General features: G+C 42.1%; 3 protein-coding genes across 5 annotated transcripts; 2 read left to right on the top strand and 1 right to left on the bottom strand.

Moving 5' to 3' along the window:
* Positions 1–716: 716 nt before the first annotated feature.
* arl10 (ADP ribosylation factor like GTPase 10) lies at positions 717–10,286 on the top strand. Of its 2 annotated transcripts, none has more exons than XM_008121335.3 (4): positions 717–1,080; positions 6,828–6,996; positions 7,417–7,592; positions 8,589–10,286. In XM_008121335.3, the coding sequence occupies exons 1-4, from the start codon at positions 880–882 to the stop codon at positions 8,694–8,696; spliced, it is 654 nt and encodes a 217-aa protein (XP_008119542.2). In that variant the 5' UTR covers positions 717–879; the 3' UTR covers positions 8,697–10,286. The 2 variants fall into 2 exon arrangements, with proteins under 2 accessions (XP_008119542.2, XP_016853164.2); XM_016997675.2 differs by having other exon boundaries at positions 721–1,080; positions 8,258–10,286.
* nop16 (NOP16 nucleolar protein) lies at positions 8,226–18,426 on the bottom strand. 2 transcript variants are annotated; one of them, XM_062970211.1, is made up of 5 exons: positions 18,231–18,426; positions 13,314–13,416; positions 12,411–12,480; positions 11,949–12,055; positions 8,226–8,524 (listed from the first exon to the last, which is right to left on the bottom strand). In XM_062970211.1, the coding sequence occupies exons 1-5, from the start codon at positions 18,335–18,337 to the stop codon at positions 8,513–8,515; spliced, it is 399 nt and encodes a 132-aa protein (XP_062826281.1). In that variant the 5' UTR covers positions 18,338–18,426; the 3' UTR covers positions 8,226–8,512. The 2 variants fall into 2 exon arrangements, with proteins under 2 accessions (XP_062826281.1, XP_003227961.1); XM_003227913.4 differs by lacking the exon at positions 8,226–8,524 and adding an exon at positions 10,842–11,263 and having other exon boundaries at positions 18,231–18,418.
* Positions 18,427–18,590: 164 nt separating this feature from the next.
* Positions 18,591–20,657, top strand: higd2a (HIG1 hypoxia inducible domain family member 2A). Its single transcript, XM_003227918.4, has 2 exons — positions 18,591–18,871; positions 20,311–20,657. The coding sequence occupies exons 1-2, from the start codon at positions 18,727–18,729 to the stop codon at positions 20,475–20,477; spliced, it is 312 nt and encodes a 103-aa protein (XP_003227966.1). The 5' UTR covers positions 18,591–18,726; the 3' UTR covers positions 20,478–20,657.
* Positions 20,658–26,376: the final 5,719 nt, after the last annotated feature.

The raw sequence follows: 26,376 nt of genomic DNA, 5'->3' as shown, positions 1-26,376 counted from the left end.
GCTAAGGTACAGGCGCTCTTTGGCAGGGAAGGCTAAGGACCTTGTAAAACTACAACTGCCCCGATTCCATAGCACTGAACCTGTGGCAGTTGAGGTGGTGCCAGAGTGCATGCCTTCTCCAATAGGAGTCTAGTGTCTAGATCCAGAGAAGTCATGCTACCTCTCTATTCCGCCTTGCTCAGACCACACCTGGAATCACACTGTGTCCAGTTCTGGGCACCGCAATTGAAGGGAGATGTTGACAAGCTGGAAGGTGTCCAGAGGAGGGCGACTAAACTGATCAAGGGTCTGGAGAACAAGCCTGATGAGGAGCGGCTTAAAGAGCTGGGCATGTTTCGCCTGCAGAAGAGAAGGCTGAGAGGAGACATGATGAGGGCCATGCCAGGGGAAGTCATAGGGAGGAGGGAGCAGGCTTGTTTTCTGCTGCCCTGGAGACTAGGATGCGGAACAATGGCTTCAAACTACAAGAAAGGAGAGTCCACCTGAACATGAGGAAGAACTTCCTCACTGTGAGAGCTGTTCAGCAGTGGAACTCTCTGCCCTGGAGTGTGGTGGAGGCTCCTTCTTTGAAGACTTTTAAGCAGAGGCTGGATGGCCATCAGCCTGGGGTGCTTTGAATGTGATTTTCCTGCTTCTTGGCCAGGGGGTTAGACTGAATGGCCCGTGAGGTCTCCTCCTGGCACTGGCGAGTCCCCTTTAAGGCGGCCCGTGACGTCACCGGCGGCTGGCTGGCTTGCTCGCTCTGCCGGCCGGGGATTCTCTTGGGGCGCCTCTGGACTCAGCCCGGAAGGCAGGCGAGCAGGTTGCGCGCTTGCAGCAGAGCCGGGGAAGGAGGAGGAGGAGGAGGAGGAAGAAGGGTGGGGGTCTTGGCCCGCCTCCATGGCTCCCTCGGCCACCCTGAGGCACCTGGGCTTGGCGCTGGGGGCAGCGGTGGCGGCGCTGGGCTCGCTCCTCTTCATCGCCTGGAAGGTCTACTTCCGAGACGCCAACGACAGCTGCATCGGGTGGAGGGCGCGCTGGGAGCAGCAGCTGGGAGCCGAGCTGCAGCGGGAGAAGGCGGCTTCCCAGGACGAGGAAGAGGTACGGAGCGAGGCGAGCGGCGTCCCCACGGCGGGACTAACGCAGTTCCACACCACTTGAACACATGTTGCCACACACACACACACACTGCCAGGGCTCAGGGCTATGCAATCCAGGGAGCTTCAGCTTGGTGAGGTCTACAGGGAGGGGTTAAACCCCCTGCCTAACCTGGGGAGGAGGCTGGTTGCGTTTTGCAGCAACTCTCTTCGTTTCGTAGCGTTTTCCTAGGCAAAGAGTACCCAAGAGGGTTGTGTGTTTGGTGTTTGCTTGGGCCGTTTCCTTCATGTGACCTGAAGGAAGGAAGGAAGGTCTGCCCTGCTTCGCTTCCAGGATCACAAGGGATCTGGGGCTGTTTCGCCCTGCGAGTCCCCGGGGCAGCGTGGGCGGAGATGGGATGATGGAAAGCCCCGGCGGCACAGCCACGGCAATGCTTCACTACATGGCATGGCCAGCCGGGATTGAGCCTCAGAAGGAGACAGACCCACAGGCAAAGCTCTCCTGCGGGCAAGGCAAACTCAGAAGGCACTTCTGCCAGGTCCTTCCTCTAAGATACAGTTTGCAACACCTGTGAGTTTTCTGGGCTGTATGGCCATGTTCTAGAAGCATTATCTTCAGACGTTTCGCCCACATCTATGGCAGGCATCCTCAGAGGTTGTGAGGTCTGTTGGAAACTAGGCAAGTGGAGTTTATCTATCTGTGGAAGGTTCAGGGTGGGAGAAAGAACTTGTCTGCCAGAGGCAAGGGTGAGTGTTGTAATTGGCCAGCTTGGTTAGCATTGAATAGCCTGGCGGTTTCCTGCCTGGGGGAATCCTTTGTTAGGAGGCGTTAAGTCGGCCATATAAGAGCACTTGATGAACCAATCTGGACACAGCATATTATTTGAGAACACAAATACTGGACCACTCTAACAACCACCATGTCAGACTACACAGAGAAGCCATGGAAATCCACAAGCAGAAAAAGGGAACCATGAAAAGGAAGACAATCTGGCTACCAATATTTTAAAAACTCTAAAATCAAAACAGTAAATAAAGAACAGCACTCGGAGGTCAGGGGAAATTCAGTCAAGAAACAATCAGAGCCAGTTAACACCTCCCAATAAAGGACCCCTCCCCCCCCCCCGGGCAGGAAGAAGTCAGGCTTTGAAGCTGCCAGGGTTTTCAATGCGAATCAAGGTGGCCAATTGCAACATTCGCACTTGCCGCAAACAAACAAGAGTTCTTTCTCCCACCCTAAGCATTCCACAGATACATAAACCCCGCTTTCCTAGTTTCCAGCAGACCTTACAACCTCTTAGGATACCTGCCATAGATGTGAGTGAAAGGTCAGGAGAGAATGCTTCTGGAACATGGCCATAGAGCCTAGAAAACTCACAGCAACCCAACTCAGAAGTGGTTTGCTAATTTTCTTCTTCTGGAATGCAGTGTACATAGCACCTAATATTTGTTGGTGGTCTCCATCCAAGTACTACCACTATGTAACATGATTTTTGTTCCTGGGTTATACATGATATTTCCTAATTGATTCTATCATAAAAACATGGAAAGGGTTTTTATTAAACTGCAAAAACTTTGTTTTTGCAGGACACCCTGCAGTACATTCTGCTATAGTTTTTTCAGTACCTATATAATAGTCTCAACCAATTCAACATAGTTTGTGGCAGCCACTAAAATGAAGTTTCTGGAGGATAGCAAGTCCTTTCAAAGTACAGTACAACACAATTAAACTGGAGACAATACTTTCAAACAAGGAACAGAACCCTTTTCAAATTTTGCTACATATTGTAATTAGAGCTGATCCTACTTAGCTTCTGAGATCAAAGAGGATCTGTTGCCTTTAGGAGATGAGTGTGTGTGTGTTTATATATAGATATATATGCATATGTATAGATCTATATATATAAAAGAGTGGCATCATGGCGATTCACAAAACAACAAAAGTACAGGCCCCCCAACCTCAAAATTTGACAACACAACCCATCATCCACGCCTCAAGGTTGATACAACAAAAAGAAAAGAAAAATAAAGTCCTAATTAGAGGGAGAGCAATAACTTTTTTTATCCAATTGCTGCCAGTTTAGAGGGCTAATCTCTGCCCACTTGGTTGCCTAGCAACCAAGGGACAGCCAGGTTTCAGTTAGGGGACAGGCAGATTTAGGCCTCACTTAGACTTCTTCCACAGATTATCTAATTTGCACTGGATTATATGGCAGTGTAGACTCAAGGCCCTTCAACACAGCTATATAACCCATTTATAATCTTATATTATCTGCTTTGCACTGGATTATCTTGACTCCACACTACCATATAATCCACTTCAGTGTGCATTTTATACAGCTGTGAAGAAGGAGCCTCATATAATCCAGTTCTGAGCAGACAATATAAGATTAGAAATATACAGTAGAGTCTCACTTATCCAACGTAAACAGGCCGGCAGGATAAGTGAATATGTTGAATAATAAGAAGGGATTCAGGAAAAGCCAATTAAACATCAAATTAGGTAATCGTTATACAAATTAAGCACCAAAACATCATATTATACAACAAATTTGACAGAAAAAGTAGTTCCATGCGCAGTAATGCCATGTAGTATTTACAGTAGAGCCTCACTTATCCAACACTCGCTTATCCAACGTTCTGGATTATCCAACACATTTTTGTAGTCAATGCTTTCAATATATCGTGATATTTTGGTGCTAAATTCATAAATACAGTAATTACTATATAGCATTACTGTGTACTGAACTACTTTTTCTGACAAATTTGTTGTCTAACATGATGTTTTGGTGCTTAATTTGTAAAATCATAACTTAATTTGATGTTTAATAGGGTTATCCTTAATTCCTCATTATCCAACATATTCGCTTATCCAATATTCTGCCAGCCCGTTTATGTTGGATAAGTGAGACTCTACTGTACTGTATTTACAAATTTACCACTAAAATATCACAATGAATTTAAAACACTGACTACAAAAACATTGATTATGAAAAGGCAGACTGCGTTGGATAATCCAGAACATTGTATAAGTGAATGTTGGATAAGTGAGATTCTACTTTAATATGAAATAATTACTGGGATAGAATAATGCAGAACAATATAATCTCTAAAACCAGGACAGTAAATAAACAGGGGAATTCCAGACAGGAAACAATCAGGGCCAGCTAACACCTCCCAACAAAGTATTCCCATCATCAAAGTCTGGCAAATCCTCTGTTTTCTCAGGACCACAGACAGTAGAAGCACATAAAATATTGCAAACAACACCACTCTGAAAACAAGGGAATTCCAGACAGGAAACAATCAGGGCCAGCTAACACCTCCCAACAAAAAATTCACTCAGGGAGGAAACAGCCAGGCTTTAAAGCTGCAAGGCCATTACATCCTAATCATTTTTCCTAATTGCAGCATTCATACTTGCCTCCAACAAACAAAAAAAACCAATCAGAAATATTGTATATTCACAACCTTTAGGAAATAATATCCCCTGATGGCGCAGCGTGTTAAAGCGCTGAGCTGCTGAACTTCTGGACCGAAAGGCCAGAGGTGTGAATTGGGGGAGCGGAGAGAGCCCCCACTGTTAGCCCCAGCTTCTGCCAACCCAGAAGTTCGAAAACATGCAAATGTGAGTGCATCAATAGGTACTGCTCCGGCAGGAAGGTAACGCCGCTCCATGTAGTCATCCCACATGACCTTGGAGGAGTCTACGGACAACGCCGGCTCTTCGGCTTAGAAATGGAGATGAGCACCAACCCCCAGAGTCAGACATGATTGGACTTAATGTCTGGGGAAAACCTTTACCCTTGACCTTAACTACCACCAATTCCTCAATACTTTATTTCCCATACCACCAGACTTCGCCACAGCAACGCGTGGCCAGGCACAGCTAGTCTTGATATATATGCCTTCGAGCCCTCTTTCAACTGACAACAATCCCATGAATTTCATAGGGTTTTCTTAGAGGTCTCCCATCCAAGTACTTACCAGAGCAGATCCTGCTTATGTTCTGGTGTCAGAAGGGATCTGGTCCTTTTGGGCACACTGGAGTGGGGTATGATGTTACCCCGATCCACCTGGGCATCCCCAAAATTTTTGTACCCCTAACCCCCTCCAAACTTCCTGTTTTCTGACTGCAGGAAGAGTGAGCTGTCTTGCTCCAAGTCCCCAAGAGAGTCAACTTGCCTTTTTAAGATGTTGCAGGTGCCATTTAACCTTTACAGCAGACCCGTGTACTCCACTTTTGGGGGGTTGTTGTCATGCAGCTCCCTTAAGGGAATGCAAGGGACAAAAATTAGCCCACAGACCTCAGATGGAGGTCCACCTTGTAGTATGCCATCTGACCGCTTGTTAGTGCCTCCTGTAGCGACAGTGATTCCAACACAAGTCATGTATTGCCCTGAACGTCATACAAGCTAAGTTGGGACATCACCCTTTAGAGCAGGCATGGGCAAACCTTTTTGCTTTGGGGCTGCATTGTGGGGCTGACCAGGAGGGAGGATGGCCGGGCACCCTGGGCCCAAGGAGGAGAGGGCTTGTGAGAGATTGGGGCTGGGAGGGGGCGGCGCAGGGCCCTGGTCATCCTCAGGTTTTCCTCTTGGCATAAGGATAGTGTTGTTCACTCCATCCTTATGTCGGGAGGAAAACAAGACATGGACATGCGGCGACTGCCCCAATCTTACTCCCTGATCCTCCTCCCTGATCTTTGTGCTGTCCTCTCAGCACTATGCCGGGAGGAGGGTGAGAGAGGTGATGGCCAAGAGTGCTCCAGAGGGCTCTCAGGTGTTGCATGACTTTCTCTCCCATCCTTTCTGCATGTGGCAGGTTACCATGTGCTTATGCTGAGAGGATAGAGAAAAGGAGGAGGGCCTGAGGTAAGTGCCCAGTGGGCCGCATCTGCCAGCCCCAACACCTAGTTTGCCCGTGCCTGCTTTAGAGTCTTAAGAAGTAATATCCCAAATTATGTTTGTATTATCCCTGCAATTTAGGCTGAGATTAATGACTCAGCCCAACCTTTTAGCCAATAAAATGTGCAATATTTTACACTGTGGAACTGGAACCTGGAGTTGATCTAATTACGCTTCCTTTTTCTACTAAGTACTGATTTGAAATATTTCCGCACCTCCTTTTTCCAGTGATAAACCAGGTTGTTAGAAGTCTAGAGTTAGTTTTAACCTGGTTTAGGAAGGCTTCCAGATGTTGAATCACAAGACCCTTGGCCCTCCTGTTTTGGCTATGTGGCTAAATCTGATGAGAGCTGCAGCTAAAGTACATATGGAGGAAACCATATACTCCATCTCTGTAACAATAAATCTATTTAAACCAAAAGGTCAGCCAAGATGCTAATCAGAAATGCAGCAGGGCTGGTCCCTCAAGTGGGGAACCCAGAAGATAATATGGTTTTTGAAAGCAACATCTTCTAGAAGAAGCCTCACAAGTCATCATGTCCTACCTTTACCATATGTTGCCTTTGGTCAGTTGCTCTAAGTGGGGGGAAATTAAAATATTCTTGGTGTAGGAAAGAAAATAAAATCCTTCTGCTCAATCTTACCCTTTCCCAACTCTATTAAATAGCAGATGTTGTAGTTTTTGATTTCATAAGTAATCTATCTCATGCTTCACTTCCTGCAATAACAAGCTTACACCCTATATGAACATGTCTCTGTTGTGGAAGAAAGCCACTGATGCGCCAGCAATGAAGATCCCTACCTCAACACACCTCAGACTAACTCAAATCATTTATCTTTGCAGCCACATTCATGTGAATATCAGGTTTTGGTTCTCGGTTTGGACGGAGCTGGAAAGAGCAGCATTATCCATTACGTCTGCAATACAGAAGCTCAGAAAGACATAGCACCCACGCAGGGCTTCAACTCAGTGCAACTGCAAGCCAATGGGCTCCAGCTGGACCTCCTAGAGGGTATGTCCTATCAGATGTTGGTGGGCAAAGCAGAGGTTGAAAACGGCTAAGTGTGGGAGAATGGAGTGGCTCTTCATTGTTGCAGGCAAGATGAGTCAGAAGCTTATTCTAATCTAAACCATCACATCAGACATTGTTGCATGGTGTTGTGGGGGAGGGAGTTATGTCTAGAAGCCCTAGCTGGAAATGGCAATTGCGTTCTTGAATGCTGGAGAAAGACGATAATGCCTAGCTCTGTCTCATCTGTTCTTATCCCCATGTGTCCCGTCCCATCAATGTTTGTAAGCTTTTGAAGTAGAAATTCTTCAGATACCACAGACACTGATAAAAATAATCCTCCTTCCAATTTAAATTCTCTCTTGAGATGCTGATGTTTTTGAAACCTGTATAAATTTTGACCACCGTATTTTATCATCCCAGTTGGCGGCAGCCAGAATCTACGCTTCTACTGGAACCACTACCTGAGCAAAGCCCATGTTCTGGTATTTGTAGTGGACTCGGCAGATGGCTCTCGCCTTCCTATCGCCCAGCAGGAGCTCCACTGCCTGCTATCTGAGGACTCTCAGTTACCTTTGATAGTGTTGGCTAACAAACAGGTAGGTATCTTGACATCTTTCACCCAGGACTGCCTAGAGCAGGAGTAGAGATACTTTGGCCCTTAAAGCAATTCAGTCCTATCCAGCATTGCCACTGCTAAAGGATTGTGTGTGGTGACATTGGCATCCAAAATCCCTGGAGGGCCAATATTTCCATACTGATTTAGAAGTCTAGTGTATCTAGACTCCTTAATCCTCTTGAGTGTTTTTCTGTATTGACATTTAGGGTGTCATTATGTAAAGGGTTTAGTTTCAGGTGTGACTGTTTCCATTTCAGCCACACTTGTAGGATTTATGCAGTCCTCCAGAAGAACTACAACTCCCAGTATTCTTGACTCTTGGCTATGATGGTTAGCACTCCTGAAAATTGTAGTCCAATATTTGGAATGCCAAAGAATACCCACTTCTGCTTCACATCCTCCTATTTGTCAGATGGAGGTGTGAATGCTGATAAAAACATTTAACAGAATGTGTTTGTTTGGTCAGTGGCTCTGTTCCTCTGTTCTGGTCCTCCATGTTTTGAATTTTGCCTCCCAGGATCCCCACCCTTTTAACTATGTTGATTTAAAGTTTAAAAATATTTAGAACACCAATGGTTGAGAACCTCTGTCTTAGGGTAAGGAGTCTAGGAGCTATTGTTCAAACAATCTGTGCTTTTATTCAAGGACAAGAGTGATGCACTGAGTGTGACAGAATTAAAGAAGGAGCTGGGCTTGCACACGTTGAACAGTCAACGGGAATTCTTTCTGCTGCCCACAAGTGCCACCCATGCTGGCTTGGATACAGCAAACAGTGTTCTCCATCTGAAAAACCTACTGATCAAGCTTCTTGCCCAGACCTGAAGGATTGACATTTCAAGGATACTGAAGTCAGGTGGACTTCCCATGACTTTGTTCTTCACACTCACAGCAGCTGCTGCTTCAGATATTTCCCTGCAGAGTAAGGACAAAACAAAATTCTTCTGGGTATTCCCTCAATGTTTTTTTTAACTTACAGGGTCTTGCTGCCCGTATGACCATGGAAACTGAACCTACAGTTTGGTGGAAATATTGCCGAGGTAGACAGAGTGGCTCACTGGAAAAACAAGTCTTGGAAGAGAGCTAAGAACATAATATTATGAACTGTAATATCATACATATGGTTAGGACTATCATTTTGTTTTATAAGACCTACTGTCATCAGTATAGAAAGAAGAATGAACTTGCCCAGTGATAAGCTAGTGTTTCCCTTTGTATGTGGACAGACTGGAATATTTTGCCCAATCCTGTCACTTTGGGAAATTGGGAGTTAATTTTGCAGACATGCTTGGCAGAGAACAGGGTGCATTATCTCAGGGTAACTGGAAGCAAAGTCTTAAGTGTGTAAACAGCTGCACCAAAGACTTATCCCAGTGCTTTTAAAGGAATCAGTTATGCTCCTGACCAGTGATTATACAAGATAAATACCTGGTAGCCTAGCCACCAGCCCAAGACAACTGCAAGGTAAAGTGTGTCATCACAACTCCACCGCCCACAAACAGCTTTCCGCAGTACTCTTGCAACTAGTGGCATTTTTCTTCAGTTTTGAGCAGATGTCCAAATGGTTTGTTTCCTCAGAACAGTTCCTCTGTAGTACTTAATAGAAATGTATTTGCTGATTGCTTCCAACGTAATACCTGTAGCAGGGCTGCAAATTTCCAAGAAGGGCTACACAAGAGAAACATATGTAAGTAGGTGCACGTGAGGAATTCACACAGGATAACTTCTACAGCAGTGTAGCTGAGCATCCCTTTGTCTGCAGCTCCATTTAATCTTTATCACTCAAGGGCTAAGTCCAATCATGTGATTTTGCTCTGCCCTGGAAGCAACAAAGAATTTGTAAACAGTCGGGGCTGTGGCATAAGACAGTAAATCACCCCATCTGGGCTACCAGTGATTTTGAACCAGTTACTTCCAGGGTAAACAAAACTGGTCTTCACCAGATTGCTATTTCGCCTCTGGAGGAAGGTATCCAGCCAGCCAGACCTGTGCAGGGAATTTATTCCCAGTAGCAGGAAATTAACCCAGCCATTACATTTGCCACTGCTTTCCCTCCCATATCCCCTTTTCTGTAGCAGGTGAATAGAAATATTGTCTGAATATGCACTAGGCTTTTATTAAAGCTGACAATCTCTCAATCCGCATTATTTTATCCTGTCACAATATATAGGGATCTTGATTTGTGACAATAAAAGCCTCACTTTATATGGCCTGTAGAAAATGAATATTGGTAAATAATTGTTTACACAAGGTTTTCTGTGTCTCTAAACTTTGACTTGTTACCTCAGATATGACATGTGAAGTCCTCAGAACTGGGAAAAATTAGAAAAAATGCATCATAGATAGTAATGCTGTTAGGAAGGGCAAGCTCAAGGAATATTAAGCTATGGGCCCTTCACTAGACTTAATCCTGGTCTTCAAAGCTTTTCTGGACAGATAACCACACAATAGGCATTAATCTAAGCAAGAATTGTTCTCTCCTGATGCTTCAGAAAGCTTACCAAGGCCAATTTTCCTTGTGAGTCTCAACACGATTATCTCAGCTTTGGTCTCCAGACCCACTAAAACAGAGGATTACATATTACTGTAAAAATGTGGAGCAAAGTAAATCAACAGGTTTTAACAATGTTTCTGGATCAACCTATTTATATTCCTTATTAAACTGTATTTGAAAATATGACTAGAACCACTGGTCTGTTTCCTTGACCCAAGGACACACCAGAACTTCCCTCACCACAAGTTCTACAGAGGGGAAAAATATCCCACTAATGTTTCCAATAGCAGATTCTGGCTCTTCCTGTATGTCTGAGAGAATATTTCCTAATGGGACTGTCACACATGATAATATGATAATATGATGACCTCCCTTGGAGATGCTATTGCAGAAGACATTACCTCTTCCTGGATACAGCTTGTTAGCTCTTGTGATTATCTATGAAGGTGGCCTTGTTCCCTTATAGGGAAGCAGCATGAATGCCACCAGAGCGATTAGCATTCTTTCACTGGCCTGTTTCTTTAGCTCCATGCTTTTATGGGCCTCAAATTCTATAAAATGCTTATTTCTAATTCCTGCCATAGTTTTTTTTTGTGGGAAACCTAGTAACTGCCACTATACTCAGGTGTTATATAGCTTATACTCTAGAAGTGCAAAACTCTGGCCCCCAAAAGGCTATTCCCTGGAGCAAGTGCATGCATTACATTCTTTAGCCGTACTTTGTTCTTGACACAAGGCTTGGAAAAGTTGTTTATTTCAACCGGAATCACTCCAAAGGAAATTATACTGCACGAGTACGAAAGCTGTAAACTGAAAGCAGCAAGTATTCTCCACCAGTCCCAAGTTATTACCACAAGTCTCAGCTACACAAGCACTTTTCCCATCTTCTTTCTTGAAAGGACATAAAAGTATCTAATCCTCATTTTAATTGTTAGGCACTAGTCACCAAAAGTGGCATCTGAAGTAAAAGAATTGTAGGTAGTAAAGGTTCCTCTCTCCATAACTTGCAAGTAAAATCACTGCTCATCCATCTTCTCCTGTTTTAGAGAATCAATGAATGCTTGGTACTCCTCAGGATAGAAGCGTTTGTACACATTGATCTTCCTCTTTATTTGTTTTGGTGTGTCCTGGTAATAGTTTTTCTCATCACGAGCCATTTTCTGGTAGGTTAAGAGGAAAAACAGGTACTGTAAGGATATGCAGCAGTGTTAACTGATGGCCTTAGAAAGCCTTCCACACCCAGAATGCAAGTAGCACACAATAAATAAAGGCTCACAGATAAAGACATGGGAGACTGGGAACTCTGGCTCGCATATGCTCCAGTCAAGCACCTTACAGTCTTACTCTGACTGCCAAAGGCTAGCTAGAAAAGCAATCCCTGCTGCTACTTTTCCCAACTTGGAAATAGCAGTGGACACCTTGTTTACCTTGCTTATCCCAATTAATGACAATCAAATATTGCATAAAATCAGCAGAACACAAGGCTCCCTGAATCCCAAGGTAGAGGCTCGCCCAGTTCCTAGAAGCATCAGCTAAAATGCATCATGACTCTGCACAGTGCTGTACATGAAATAAATGAAAAATCACAACCACAAAAGTGCAGCCTAAAAAGCTGGGTGTCCTCAGAAGGCAAATGCAACGTACTAGAGTTCTCAAAGAATGAAATTGATTTTGTCTGGCAAAGAATCCATAAAGTCATGTGGGTGGAAAGAAGCATGCAACAAAATGGGCAATTTTAACAGACCAAGAAATCCTGAAAACTGGAAAATGTAATGGTAGCAGTTAAAAGCATGCAAATACAAGGTTCTCGGGTTTCTCTGTTCTTCTGTAAAATGAGTGACCCACCTTGAAGTTTTCACCATAATTCCGGATCATGTGCTGGACATAATCAATAAGATCTTTGGAGAGGGTCTCTGACTTCTTCTCAGGAAGACTGGCCTCATATTCCAACTCTGATGTATAGAAGAGAAGGCAAGAACACACTCTGAAGAGTCTGTACTGGCATAAATGAACCAGCTAAATTCAGCTAACAGATTATCAAACTACTAGGTTCAAATAACAGAAAGCCCCAGATTTCCTATGAAAAATGAAAACAACCAACACTGCATATTCATATTAAACTCTATCACTGGCAATCCTATGGTTGCTTTACAGTGAGAACTCACACAGTCAAGAAAGCTGTACTAAATTTGAATGCAAAAAGTCCAAAAGCAACTGCACGTCTCAGGACGTACACTGCAAAAATTCAAATAAATAATTTAATTACGAAGCATCAGACAGCATTTTTGATAGAAAGACAATACTAACCATTTATTACATATGGCTTTCGCACTATTTTTGTCTTTGTTTCTTGGTCATCCACATCCATTTTCATCGCCTGTTTTTGAAAGAAATGACGGGCCATGTTATACATAAGAAACATAAACATTAATGCATTGCTAGTTTTAAACTCCACCCTTCACTAAAGCTGGAGTTCACTCATTTTAAGGATTTTAAAGGTTATCTACTATTTTCTCTTCCCCTTCTTTATCTTAATAATGTTCTCTTTTTCTCAGACACAAGAAAAGTTCAAAAGTCTTATAAATTGCAAAGTTTCTCTTAATTTGTCTTTCAGGACCATGCAAATACAGTAACATGGGTTTCTAATTATAGGAAAGGTATCAGTTGACATTGTATAATTGATGATAATAAAGATGCCAGCACAGATTACTACACAATGCAAACTGATACCTTCACTAGAAATAGGCTATGATTAGAAACCCACATTGCTCATCTGTGAAGACAGAACACCTTTAAGTGTTAATGGCATAATCTATTCCTCATCAAGACAACACAGAAAAAACTGCTGGGCTAAATCAAATGAGTCTAAAGTGGGGCAACATAAATGTCAAGATTCAACTAAAAAACTTACCGGTTATCATTTTTTAACTACAAACCATAGCTTATCAATGTCAGACCCTGAGACATAATCTTAGTGTTCCACAAATGACCATAATCCCTTCTCTCTAATACACAGAAAATGGAGGATTGAACTCGGAGACTGCCTATATACATTTTGTGTTTAGGCAGACGCCACAGGACATCCACTGATTCCTTTGTTCTGGCTTATGGTAGCTTTTCCCAACTGTAAGCTTTGATTTACATTATCTCCCTTGACTTGTGGACAACAAAACCTATTTTGAGCTCACACAGCATCACCTGTTGGCTTACCTTTCGAATGGGAACAGCCTTGTTTGGGTCAACAGCCAAGCCCATTTCAGCCAAGTTCTGCGATACAGTTTTGGACCGATCCCAGGCATGACGGATTTGGGAACTGGGAAGAAATTAAACAGATAAATCTGTACATTAATGCTGTGCATTTTTGCACTGACTTTCTTCTCCTAGTAACATCATGCAACAGATTTACTACTGAGAAAAAGCATCAGCTCTTCTACAGATACCTGTCCAGAGATCTTGAGATGCTGAATACTACTGTTAGTTGCACATAGCAGCCTTATAACAATTTAACACATCTGTGTATTAAACCATTAGGATTTAAAGTCTTTTTTCCTCCACAAATTACACTAGTCAACACACATGGTGCCTCAAATGTTAGCCCTGCTTCTGATGATTTCAAAAACAGCACCAATTTTTCACCCATCAGCTCCAATTTTTGAGATAAAGAATGTGTGCCTTATATCAGTCTTCATCCTTTCGCACACTGATAACCCTATCTAAGAAACTAGAACTGATGCGGTCAATCCAGTGCAATTTTCTGAATCAGCATCCCAAATAATTCCAAGAATAGGCCTAAAAACCAAGACACCAAGAAAAATGTGTTGCTGCTGTTGGGCTGTGTTATCTAGCTGAAAAACACTGTAGCTGGTATACAACTAAATATGAAGTATGCATCATAGCATGGCTCCACAAAAGCATGTTTTTTGATTTACTACCAAGAACCTCCTGAACAGACTTGATTGCAGTCCTCTTCCTTTTGCATTGCTATAATTACAAATTATGATGTTGCCAAGTGTTCTTTACAGGCACCCTAGGAAAACTCACATTGAAGATACACAACAAACCCTGTAAATTTTAGTATATAGTCTTCTTTCCACATTTGCAGTTTTGACTTTTGTGGATTTGATTAAAATTATTCTGTCAAGAAATCTTTAGGCCCTTCAAGTGATTCTATAGTCAGCTTTCAGCAGAAGTCATGAAGGAAGACCTAGAAATTCCTAGAGAGGTGTTCTCTTGGGTAAAACAAAAAAAAATGAACGTCTTTATTAAAGCAGCTCCACTGGTTGCCGATAAGTTTCCAGTCCCAATTCAAAGTGCAGGTTATTACCTACAAAGCCTTAAACAGTTTGTGTCCTGCCTATCTTTGTGACCGCATCTTCCCCTAAGATCTGCCGGGGAGGCCTTTCTCTCACTCCTGCCACCGTTACAAGCATGGTTGGTGTGGACGAGAGAGAGAGAGAGAGAGAGAGAGAGAGCGCCTGCCTCTCGGTGGTGTGTCTGGAACTCTCCTCAGGGAAATTACGCTACCCCCACTCTGTCTGCCTTCTGCAGGGACCTGAAAATCTGGATGTTCCAGTGTGTATTTGATGATGGTTAGGCACCTGCCCATGAACACCCAAACCTTGACAGACTGATAGATTGTACCCCCAGCCCTGGCCGTATAGTCTGCTTATTCCTGGCTACTGGTTATTGTGGTTTGCTTTTGATGCATTTTAATGATGTTTTTATACCCTGCTGTTTTTAATTGTTTAATTACAGCAGAGTCTTGCTTATCCAACATTCTGTATTATCCAACATAGTCTGCCTCCCGCACGGATCCACAGCTGTTTCTCTAGGCAGCAATTCTGTCTTTATTTGTAGTCAGTTTTTAGTAGTTAATGTTTTCAATACATTGCAATGTATTGATGCTAAATTCATAAATACAGTAATTACTACATACTGTATTAACGTGCATTGAACTGCATTTTCTGTCATTTTGTTGTAAAACATGTTGTTTTGGTGCTTAATATGTAAAATCATGTATGTGTAAAACTATGGAGTCTCCGGTGGCTCAGTGTGTTAAAGCGCTGAGCTGCTGAACTTGCAGACCAAAAGGTCCCAGGTTCAAATCCAGGGAGCTGAGTGAGCACCCGCTGTTAAGCTCCACCTTCTGCCAACCTAGCAGTTCAAAAATATGCCAATGTGAGTAGATCAATAGGTACTGCTCCGGCGGGAAGGTAACGGCGTTCCATGCAGTCATGCCGGCCACATGACATTGGAGGTGTCTACGGACAATGCCGGCTCTTCGGCTTTGAAATGGAGATGAGCACCAACCCCCAGAGTCGGACACAACTGGACTTAACGTCAAGGGAAACCTTTACCTTTACCTATGTAAAATCATAACATAATTTGACGTTTAGTTTTCCTTAATCCCTCTTTATAATCCAACATTTTTGTTTATCTAAATTCTGCCGGCCCTTTTATGTTGGAAAAGCAAGACTCTATTGTAGATTGTTATATGTTACTAGCTGTGCCCGGCCACGCGTTGCTGTGGCGAAGTCTGGTGGTATGGGAAATAAAGTATTGAGGAATTGGTGGTAGTTAAGGTCAAGGGTAAAGGTTTTCCCCAGACATTAAGTCCAGTCATGTCTGACTCTGGGGGTTGGTACTCATCTCCATTTCTAAGCCGAAGAGCCGGCGTTGTCCGTAGACTCCTCCAAGGTCATGTGGGATGACTACATGGAGCGGCGTTACCTTCCTGCCGGAGCAGTACCTATTGATATACTCACATTTGCATGTTTTCGAACTTCTGGGTTGGCAGAAGCTGGGGCTCTCTCCGCTCCCCCAATTCAAACCTCTGGCCTTTCAGTCCAGAAGTTCAGCAGCTCAGCGCTTTAACACGCTGCGCCATCAGGGGATATTATTTCCTAAAGGTTGTGAATATACAATATTTCTGAATGGTTTTTTTTGTTTGTTGGAGGCAAGTATGAATGCTGCAATTAGGAAAAATGATTAGGATGTAATGGCCTTGCAGCTTTAAAGCCTGGCTGTTTCCTCCCTGAGTGAATTTTTTGTTGGGAGGTGTTAGCTGGCCCTGATTGTTTCCTGTCTGGAATTCCCTTGTTTTCAGAGTGGTGTTGTTTGCGATATTTTATGTGCTTCTACTGTCTGTGGCCCTGAGAAAACAGAGGATTTTCCAGACTTTGATGATGGGAATACTTTGTTGGGAGGTGTTAGCTGGCCCTGATTGTTTCCTGTGTGGAATTCCCCTGTTTATTTACTGTCCTGGTTTTAGAGATTATATTGTTCTGCATTATTCTATCCCAGTAATTATTTCATATTAAAGTAGAATCTCACTTATCCAACATTCACTTATACAATGTTCTGGATTATCCAACGCAGTCTGCCTTTTCATAATCAATTCCCTTGTTTTCAGAGTGGTGTTGTTTGCGATATTTTATGTGCTTCTACTGTCTGTGGCCCTGAGAAAACAGAGGATTTTCCAGACTTTGATGATGGGAATACTTTGTTGGGAGGTGTTAGCTGGCCCTGATTGTTTCCTGTGTGGAATTCCCCTGTTTATTTACTGTCCTGGTTTTAGAGATTATATTGTTCTGCATTATTCTATCCCAGTAATTATTTCATATTAAAGTAGAATCTCACTTATCCAACATTCACTTATACAATGTTCTGGATTATCCAACGCAGTCTGCCTTTTCATAATCAATGTTTTTGTAGTCAGTGTTTTAAATTCATTGTGATATTTTAGTGGTAAATTTGTAAATACAGTACAGTAGAGTCTCATCCAACATAAACGGGCTGGCAGAATATTGGATAAGCGAATATGTTGGATAATGAGGAATTAAGGATAACCCTATTAAACATCAAATTAAGTTATGATTTTACAAATTAAGCACCAAAACATCATGTTAGACAACAAATTTGTCAGAAAAAGTAGTTCAGTACACAGTAATGCTATATAGTAATTACTGTATTTATGAATTTAGCACCAAAACATCACGATATATTGAAAGCATTGACTACAAAAATGTGTTGGATAATCCAGAACGTTGGATAAGCGAGTGTTGGATAAGTGAGGCTCTACTGTAAATACTACATAGCATTACTGTGCATGGAACTACTTTTTCTGTCAAATTTGTTGTATAATATGATGTTTTGGTGCTTAATTTGTATAACGATTACCTAATTTGATGTTTAATTGGCTTTTCCTGAATCCCTTCTTATTATTCAACATATTCACTTATCCTGCCGGCCTGTTTACGTTGGATAAGTGAGACTCTACTGTATATTTCTAATCTTATATTGTCTGCTCAGAACTGGATTATATGAGGCTCCTTCTTCACAGCTGTATAAAATGCACACTGAAGTGGATTATATGGTAGTGTGGAGTCAAGATAATCCAGTGCAAAGCAGATAATATAAGATTATAAATGGGTTATATAGCTGTGTTGAAGGGCCTTGAGTCTACACTGCCATATAATCCAGTGCAAATTAGATAATCTGTGGAAGAAGTCTAAGTGAGGCCTAAATCTGCCTGTCCCCTAACTGAAACCTGGCTGTCCCTTGCTAGGCAACCAAGTGGGCAGAGATTAGCCCTCTAAACTGGCAGCAATTGGATAAAAAAAGTTATTGCTCTCCCTCTAATTAGGACTTTATTTTTCTTTTCTTTTTGTTGTATCAACCTTGAGGCGTGGATGATGGGTTGTGTTGTCAAATTTTGAGGTTGGGGGGCCTGTACTTTTGTTGTTTTGTGAATCGCCGTGATGCCATCACTCTTTTATATATATAGAAGATAGATTATGCTTTTAACTGTGCTTTTAGTTGATAAGCTCTGTTGTGGATTCCTGAGATTTGTAGTTTGTTGATGTAGTTTACAAAGCTTAAAGACCTCGTAAAACCACAGTTCCCAGGATCCTACAGCACTGAGTCATGGCTGCTAAAGTGGCATCAAACGGCATTCACTCCACAGCAGGCATGGACAACCTTGGGCCCTCCCTCCAGGTGTTTTGGACTTCAACTCTCACAATTCCTAACAGCCCACTGAAGGAGGACCGAAGGTTGCCCATGCCTGCTCTACAACGTAACAACACCCCATGAATGTCTTCCTTTTTGTCATTCTCAGCTACTCACCATTTTATCCGGGGGGCCGCTTTCTTCCGAGCAGCTTTGTTCAACTTCTTGCGGTTGATGTTATAGTTAAACTTGCGCCGCCGCTGCTTCTGCTTGGCTTTCGGCATCGTCGCTCACTCGCTCTCCTGAAACAGACGCCACTTCCCCCACGCGGCGCAGAAGTCCTCGTCTGCGCAGCAGCAGAATCAGCGGAATCGGCGCGCATTGGCCGATGGGAGTGGTAGTTCTGCGTGCCAGCCAATGCTTTTGCATTCATAGGAGAAGGACGGCTAATTGGACTACAACTCCCAGCAGCCTTCATTCCAACCAGCGGCTCGCATTGCACGGAAAAGCCAGTTGGACTACAGCTCCCAGCAGTACATAGTACAATACGGTTCATAAAGAGAACACGATTGGCTGCAGAGGTGACTACGGGGGCCGAGGAGAGTCATTAAAGTGTGGAGCGAAGCGAGTGAGCGTGTGGCTGTTTTCCTCTTACTCGCCCTCCTCGGTCGTCATGACTCAGGCCCCTCCGCCTCCGTTTGACCCCAGCCGCCCCCCTTTGATCGAGGGCTTCCAGCCGGGCGCTTTCCAGCGCCGCGAGGAGGGCTTCGCGGACAAGTTCCTGCGCAAGACCCGCGAGAACCCGCTGGTGCCCGTCGGTAAGGGTTTACACCACCAGGCCTGCCAGAACTCCCACAGTTCTTTTAGGAAACACCTGAAGAGCCCAAGTTTGCCCAGGCCTGCTTTACAAGGTCTTGACCAGGCCTCGGCCAGCTTGGGCCCTCCCTCCAGGTGTTTTGGACTTCAACTCCCGCCGTTCCTAACAGCCTCAGGCCCCTTCCTTTTCCCCCTCAGCCGCTTTTTATTAGTTTTCCAAAATAGAAAGAATATAAAGCATTTGGTTTTACATCAACAAAACACTGTATTGTGATATAATTCTTGAATTTGTATGGACTAAAGTATCATTGTTTTGTAGATTTTCTCTTAAGATTTTGATTTTTTTTTTATAACCTTAACATTCTTCCAAAAAGCCATGAGTGCTCTCTTGGGTTTTTTGAGAGATTGCATTTCCTTTAATCTTTGTTCAATTTATTTTACTAGTTGGATGATTATGCAATAAATCTTACTCAGCAAGCACTGAGCAGAGTGTTTTTATAGTTGATAGTTTAAGGAAATTGTAATATACAGCCTTAGACAACCATATTTACTTTTGGGTGGGGACAGGCTTCCACCTTCTTTGTCGTGGCTATTGGAAATTTGAGGTTACATCAAATTTGATTTTGATTGGTGTATATTCAGTATACACTTCCACCATTCTGAATGAATGGACCTCGTTTCATGCAGTGTAGCTTACCTCTATGAGTGTGTGCTCAGTCATTGCCTTTGAGGGTGTAACTAAATAAGTAAGCTCTCCCAATCTGATATAACTACAGTAGAGTCTCACTTATCCAACACTCGCTTATCCAACGTTCTGGATTATCCAACGCATTTTTGTAGTCAATGTTTTCAATATATCGTGATATTTTGGTGCTAAATTCATAAATACAGTAATTACTACATAGCATTACTGCGTATTGAACTACTTTTTCTGCCAAATTTGTTGTCTAACACGATGTTCTGGTGCTTCATTTGTAAAATCATAACCTAATTTGATATTTAATAGGCTTTTCCTTAATGCCTCCTTATTATCCAACATATTCGCTTATCCAACATTCTGCCGGCTCATTTATGTTGGATAAGTGAGACTCTACTGTATTCTGTATTTTATTATTTATATATTTGATTAAGATTTTCTCTCTAGGAATCTCTAGATCCTCCAGGGCGACTCTGTGGTCAATTTTTGCTAGAAATCATTCTGCGGGACATAGAGATTCTGAGAGAAAATATCTGTATCAAATCTTCTAATAATGAAATCTGTAAACATTAAGGCTGCAAATGTGGAACACCAACTGTATCTAATTCCGGGCAGGGGATATGTAGACTAAATTAAAGTGAACCTAAATCTCTTCAGACAGTTGATTTCCTGTCTACAAGATACACAGGCCTCCATGATCTCATGTTGCTTTTTGACACATGTCTCTCTTGCCCTTCTCTATAGGCTGCCTTGGTACAGCAGGAGTCCTGACCTATGGGCTAATCTGTTTTAAGAGGGGCAACACCCACCAGTCCCAGATAATGATGCGGGCACGAATCCTGGCTCAGGGCTTCACCGTTGCAGCCTTGGTCGTGGGTGTAGTTGTTACGGCACTGAAACCCAAGAAGTGAACACACTGCTGCCATGTCGGAACATGTGACTGTCCAATGCCATGTAGCCTAGGAATGGGACTTTCTGACATGCTTGTCTTCCATGATGATGTCTCAATGTTATCTTAGAGGTGATCATCTGCTGCCGAAAGGCTCTGGATTTTTATATTACTGCTAATATATTCAAGTGATTCAATCTTGTCACTGGTTTATACATTTCTTTTTCTGTCTTATAGACCAATATCTTGGAGCATCCGACATTAGCAAAGCTTATTGGGAGGAAAGTATGTGGGCAAATATATGGTTCTAAACACGCACATACACATATACTACACATCTTTGGGATTAGATATGAGAATATATATATATATAACAGGCAAGTGTATACAAATAGACAATCTCATTTCTCTTTTTTTGAGACACACTCATAGTCAAAGACTGGAGAGGTAATGTCTCTTCTGATATGGGTTCTTGTCTTCACTTGCTGAATTGCACTGAACTGTTAACCTTCTGAACTTTTAGTCTCTTTGCCAACTCTTGATATATCCATGTACTGCTCTTGCACATATTTGTCAATCACTAAAAAAAACACCATAGTTCGAAATGGTGCATCTTGTATGCAAGAAGAATGTTGCCCTAAATCATATACAGTGGGGGGGAGTATTTAGTCAGATTCCAATTGTACAAGTTCTCCCACTTAAAAAGATGAGAGAGGCCTGTAATTGACACCATAGGTAGACCTCAACTATGAGAGACAACATGAGAAAACACATTCAGAAAATCACATTGTCTGATTTTTCATGAATTTATTGCAAATTATGGCCTGCCTTGGGTCTCTTGTTGGGATGCAGATATGATATAAATTAAATAAAATTTGCATAGTAATAAAGCTAGCCTGCTTCTTGTCAAGATAATTTCTTGTGGCTTTACAATTTGCAGCCAGCTAGTGGAAACTGCAATAAAACATGATTCTGTGTAGGACATAGTCTATTTATGACGTGTAGTTTACAGCATATTCCTCCAATCTCTTTTTATCCCATTTCCTGCCTATAGTTTGATGTTCTCAGGGTCCGGCTGACTATATATATAAAAATGTAATATGCCGTTTTACTATGGAGTAAACAACAAAACCACTGAACCAAATCACACCCAATTTGGCCACAAAAGACATAGTCATCCAGTCTATGTCTTTCAAACAAAAAAAACCCTAGAAAAATAAACTGGATTATCTTAAGTCCACACTGCCATATAACCCAGTTCAGTGTGGATTTTATACAGCTATGTAGAAGGGGCCTCATATAATCCACTTCTAAGCAGATAGTAGACGATTATAAATATATAATAATTACTGTGGTATAATAATACAGAACAATATAATCTCTAAAATCAGGACAGTAAAGAAAGAACAACACTCTGAAAACAAGTAAATTCCAGACAGGAAAACAGGGCCAGCTAACACCTCCCAACAAAGGATTTCCCCAGGCAGGAAGTATCCAGGCTTTGAAGCTGCAAGGCCATTAAATGCTAATAAGGTGACTAATTGCAGCATTCATACTTGCAGCACCAAGACTTTTAATTGCTATTCAACCTGGGCAACCAAGGATTCCACAAGGTAGAAATTGGCCAGACTTGGAAGCAGCAAGACTATTCAGTGCAATTCAAGCTGTCCAAACAATGATTCCCCTATAAAGGAAGTAGCCAGGCTCTTTGATTGAGGGTGCTACTCCAGCTCGCCAACCAAAAATTCCCCTAGCTATAACACAGCTAGGCATTGTAGCTGCAAGGCTATTCAGTGCAATTCAACCAGACCAACAAAGAATTAACCTTGGTAGAAGGTGGCCAGGCTTTGAAGCAGCGATACCACTCTGTACTATTGAAGATGACCAACCAAAGATCTCCTAGGTAGCAAGCAGCCAGGCTATTCATTGCAATTCTAGCAACCCAAAAAAAAAAGTTCCTCTAGAACACAAGTACCCAGCCTTCCAAGCAGCAAGTGTATTCCATTGCATTCCAACTCGCCAAACAAGGATTCCCAAAAGAAGAAAACAGTTAGGCTTTGTGGCTGCAAGGCTATTCACTGCTATTCCACCTGGTCAACAAATGATTCTCATAAGCCACAGCAACGCGTGGCCGGGCACAACTAATACTTTCTTAAATGAGTTGAAATCTTTCACTACTGCTAAAAGGCGCATATTGTATGACTGATAGTGCCATGGCATCTGTTGTGATTTGATTCCAGGGCCCTCGCTGGATACCAAAATCCATTAATGCTGAAGTCCCATTATATACAGTGACATAGGAAAGTGCTGTCCCTAATATGTCAAAATCAAGCTTTGCTTTTTGGAATTAAAAATGTATTTTTAAGCTGTGGATGTTTGAATTCATAGACACAGAATACGTGGATATGGAGGGCCAACAGGAGAAAATTTCATGATTGGGAGATCAGAAACAAGTAGGCCACACATACTACCCTTGTAGCTGTGTGATGCTTAGAAACTAAAATGCCTTCTCTCCTTGTTTACAGTTTTAAATCAAGGTTTCAACTTATATTACTTCATATATTTCTAAAACAATGGTAAAAATGCAATCACTGAACAATGTACAATTAAATTGGAGTTCCTACCTCCACAGCCTCCCATTCCGAGATTTTTGGGACAAAATGTGAGTTTAGGGGCTGAAGTCTGCGATGTTGCAATAAAAGGAAAGCACTACATCTCTCTATCTTGATTTTGTTTTAATGTATTTTAACCCAAATGGAGGCTGAAAGACACCCCCTCCCCCTGGGAACCAGGCTAAATAGAATATTATGTAGTTACTTTCTTACAATTGGACCTTGCATCTTATTGTCATATACAGTGGGAGGGGGGGAGATTTAGTCAGATATCAATTGTATAATAATAATAATAATAATAATAATAATAATAATAATAATAATAATAATTTTATTCTTATATCCCGCCCCATCTCCCCGGAGGGACTCGGGGCGGCTTACATGGGGCCATGCCCAGACACGACAGCACAAATCAGATAAAACATTAAACCGAGCAGTAAAACTTCAACATGATTAAAAACAGTCATAAAACAGTATAAGTTCTCCCACTTCAAAAGATGAGAGGGGCCTGTAACTGACATAGGTAGACCTCAAGGATGAGAGACAACATGAGAAAACACATCCAGAAAATAACATTGTCTGATTTTTCACAAATTTATTTGCAAATTATGGTGGAAAATAAGTATTTAGTCACCTCCAAACAAGCAAGATTTCTGTGTCTCACCCTCCTGTAACTTCTTAAGAGGCTCCTCTGTCCTCCACTCATTACCTGTAGTAATGGCACCGATTTGAACTTGTTATCAGTATAAAAGACACCTGTCCACAACCTCAAGCAGTCACATTCCAAACTCCACTATGGTGAAGACCAAAGAGCTGTTGAAGGACACCAGAAACAAAATTGTAGCCCTGCACCAGACTGGGAAGACTGAATCTGCAATAGGCAAGCAGCTTGGTGTGAAGAAATCAACGGTGGGAGCAATAATTAGAAAATGGAAAAGATACAAGACCCCTGATAATCTCCCTCGATCTGGGGCTCCACGCAAGATCTCACCCCATGGGGTCAAAATGATCACAAGAACGGTGAGCAAAAATCCCAGAACCACACAGGGTAACCTAGTGAGTGACCTGCAGAAAGCTGGGACCAACGTAACAAAGGCTACCATCAGTAACACTACGCCGCCAGGGACTCAGATCCTGCAGTGCCAGACGTGTCCCCCTGCTTAAACCAGTACATGCCCAGGGCCAACTGAAGTTTGCTAGAGAGCATTTGGATGATCCAGAAGAGTATTGGGAGAATGTCATATGGTCAGATGAAACCAAAGTAGAACTGTTTGGCAGCAACACAACTCGTGTTTAGAGAAAAAATGCTGAGTTGCATCCAAAGAACACCATGAAGCATGGGGTGGCAACATCATGCTTTGGGGCTGTTTCTCTGCAAAGGGACCGGGGTGATTGATCCGTACACATGAAAGAATGAATGGGGACATGTATCGTGAGATTTGGAGTGCAAACCTCCTTCCATGAGCAAGGGCACTGAAAATGAAATGTTGCTGGGTCTTTCAGCATGACAGTGATCCCAAGCACACCGCCAGGGCAACAAAGGAGTGGCTTCGTACGAAGCATTTCAAGGTCTTGAAAGTCCGTGTTGCCCAGCAACAGCTCCAAAACATCACTACTCTTGAGGAGATCTGCATGGAGGAATGGGCCAACATACCAGCAACATTGTGTGCCAACCTTGTGAGGACTTGCAGAAAACGTTTGACCTCTGTCATTTCCAATAAAGGATATATAACTAAGTATTGAGATGAACTTTTGTTATGGACCAAATACTTATTTTCCACCATAGTTTGCAAATACATTTGTGAAAAATCAGACAATGTGATTTTCTGGGTGTGTTTTCTCATATTGTCTCATAGTTGAGGTCTATCTATGAGGTCAATTACAGGCCTCTTTCATCTTTTTCAGTGGGAGAACTTGTACAATTGGTATCTGACTAAATACTTTTTTCCCCACTGCATATACAGAATGTCCAAAAATATATTTAAAGCTCATCATCTGGGGAGAGGGAATGGATGCACCCTTCACAGAATTAAAGATTTCAATAGTATAGAAGTATCGTGAAATTACAGTAAACCATTAAAGTCTCTACTGAGTAATACATTGCTGCGAAGGGACAATTTGAATAACTTACAGAAAATTGTAATTGCGGATAGAATTTATAACTGATGAATTATTATAATATTTATTCCTCATTATAAATGTGTTTACTTAGTCTTCATGTAATCACCATAGCTGCCATAAGCTGTTAAATGAGTGCATGCATATGTGGGGTGTGGGGGCTTTCCATTTTCCTTAGGGCAGGGTGGGATCATAAGGAAGGCTGAGCGAAGGAAGATAGATGCTTTTGAACTTTGATGCTGGAGGAAAATCCTGAGTGTCTTGGACTACAAAAGGATCCAACCAGTCCATCCTCCAGGAAATAATGCCCGACTGCTCACTGGAGGGAAGGATACTAGAGGCAAAGATGAAGTATTTTGGCCACATCATGAGAAAACAAGAAAGCTTGGAAAAGATCATGATGCTGCAGAAAATGAAAGGAAAAAGGAGACCGACCAAGGGCAAGATAGATGGATAGTATCCTTGAAGTGACTGGCTTGACCTTGAAGGAGCTCTGGCATGGACTGGTCCATGAGGTCACGAAACGTTGGAAACGACTGAGTGATTGAAGGAGGAGGAGGATGGGAAAAGTGTGGCCTTCAGGCCATTGGACCACTCCCATTGGCTCTGAAACTATTTCAGTTTATTGAAAACGTTCCTCTAAAATACATTGGGAGACTATATTTTTTAGTATTCATATTTTAGAAATTGGCTTTTCATTTACATTACATCCAGCTTATTTTTTACCAAACTTTTTTTAAAGAGTTATCTGCATTTATCCATCATTACACACTAAAGCTGCGAGTGTACAATACATTTATTTATGCATAATCTCATAGGTTGTTTAGCTATCCATAATTAAATCCATCAGAATTTAATATATAGGCTACTTTTAAAAATCAACTAATACACTCCTGTACTTATTGCAGAAGAGGTCTAAAAACAAATTTTCTTTTGAAAGAGTTGAGGGAATTAACTGAGAAGCCTTTCTACTATTCTTCCAGAGAATGTGTAAAATGAGAAATTGTGATTCATACTTTTCAATGAACTTTTCAATTACTTTTTTTAAAAAGTCGTAAGTATCCAAGTGTACTATAAATGTCTCCAAGACCAAAATCTATAAATCTTTTTTTTCTTTTTAGTTGAGTAAAGATTTATTGTGGCCAGTTTTGTTAAATGTTCATCGATATATCACAATATTTTCTTTTATGG

Source organism: Anolis carolinensis, chromosome 2, assembly GCF_035594765.1.
Source record: "Anolis carolinensis isolate JA03-04 chromosome 2, rAnoCar3.1.pri, whole genome shotgun sequence".
Lineage (NCBI taxonomy): Eukaryota > Metazoa > Chordata > Lepidosauria > Squamata > Dactyloidae > Anolis > Anolis carolinensis.
This window is presented reverse-complemented; position numbering and strand designations above follow the sequence as displayed.

What these genes read in the sequence shown, in the direction of transcription:
- nop16 (XM_003227913.4), bottom strand. Translation starts at nt 18,337, where the DNA reads ATGCCGAAAGCCAAGCAGAAGCAGCGGCGGCGCAAGTTTAACTATAAC. An exon ending in GCGGCCCCCCGGATAAAATG is followed by an intron (nt 13,417 to 18,230) that starts GTGAGTAGCTGA and finishes ATTTCTTCCCAG; the next exon opens with TTCCCAAATCCGTCATGCCT. An exon ending in AAAGCCATATGTAATAAATG is followed by an intron (nt 12,056 to 12,410) that starts GTTAGTATTGTC and finishes TCTATACATCAG; the next exon opens with AGTTGGAATATGAGGCCAGT.
- arl10 (XM_016997675.2), top strand. Translation starts at nt 880, where the DNA reads ATGGCTCCCTCGGCCACCCTGAGGCACCTGGGCTTGGCGCTGGGGGCA. An exon ending in CTTCCCAGGACGAGGAAGAG is followed by an intron (nt 1,081 to 6,827) that starts GTACGGAGCGAG and finishes TTATCTTTGCAG; the next exon opens with CCACATTCATGTGAATATCA. An exon ending in CCAGCTGGACCTCCTAGAGG is followed by an intron (nt 6,997 to 7,416) that starts GTATGTCCTATC and finishes TTATCATCCCAG; the next exon opens with TTGGCGGCAGCCAGAATCTA.
- higd2a (XM_003227918.4), top strand. Translation starts at nt 18,727, where the DNA reads ATGACTCAGGCCCCTCCGCCTCCGTTTGACCCCAGCCGCCCCCCTTTG. An exon ending in GAACCCGCTGGTGCCCGTCG is followed by an intron (nt 18,872 to 20,310) that starts GTAAGGGTTTAC and finishes CCTTCTCTATAG; the next exon opens with GCTGCCTTGGTACAGCAGGA.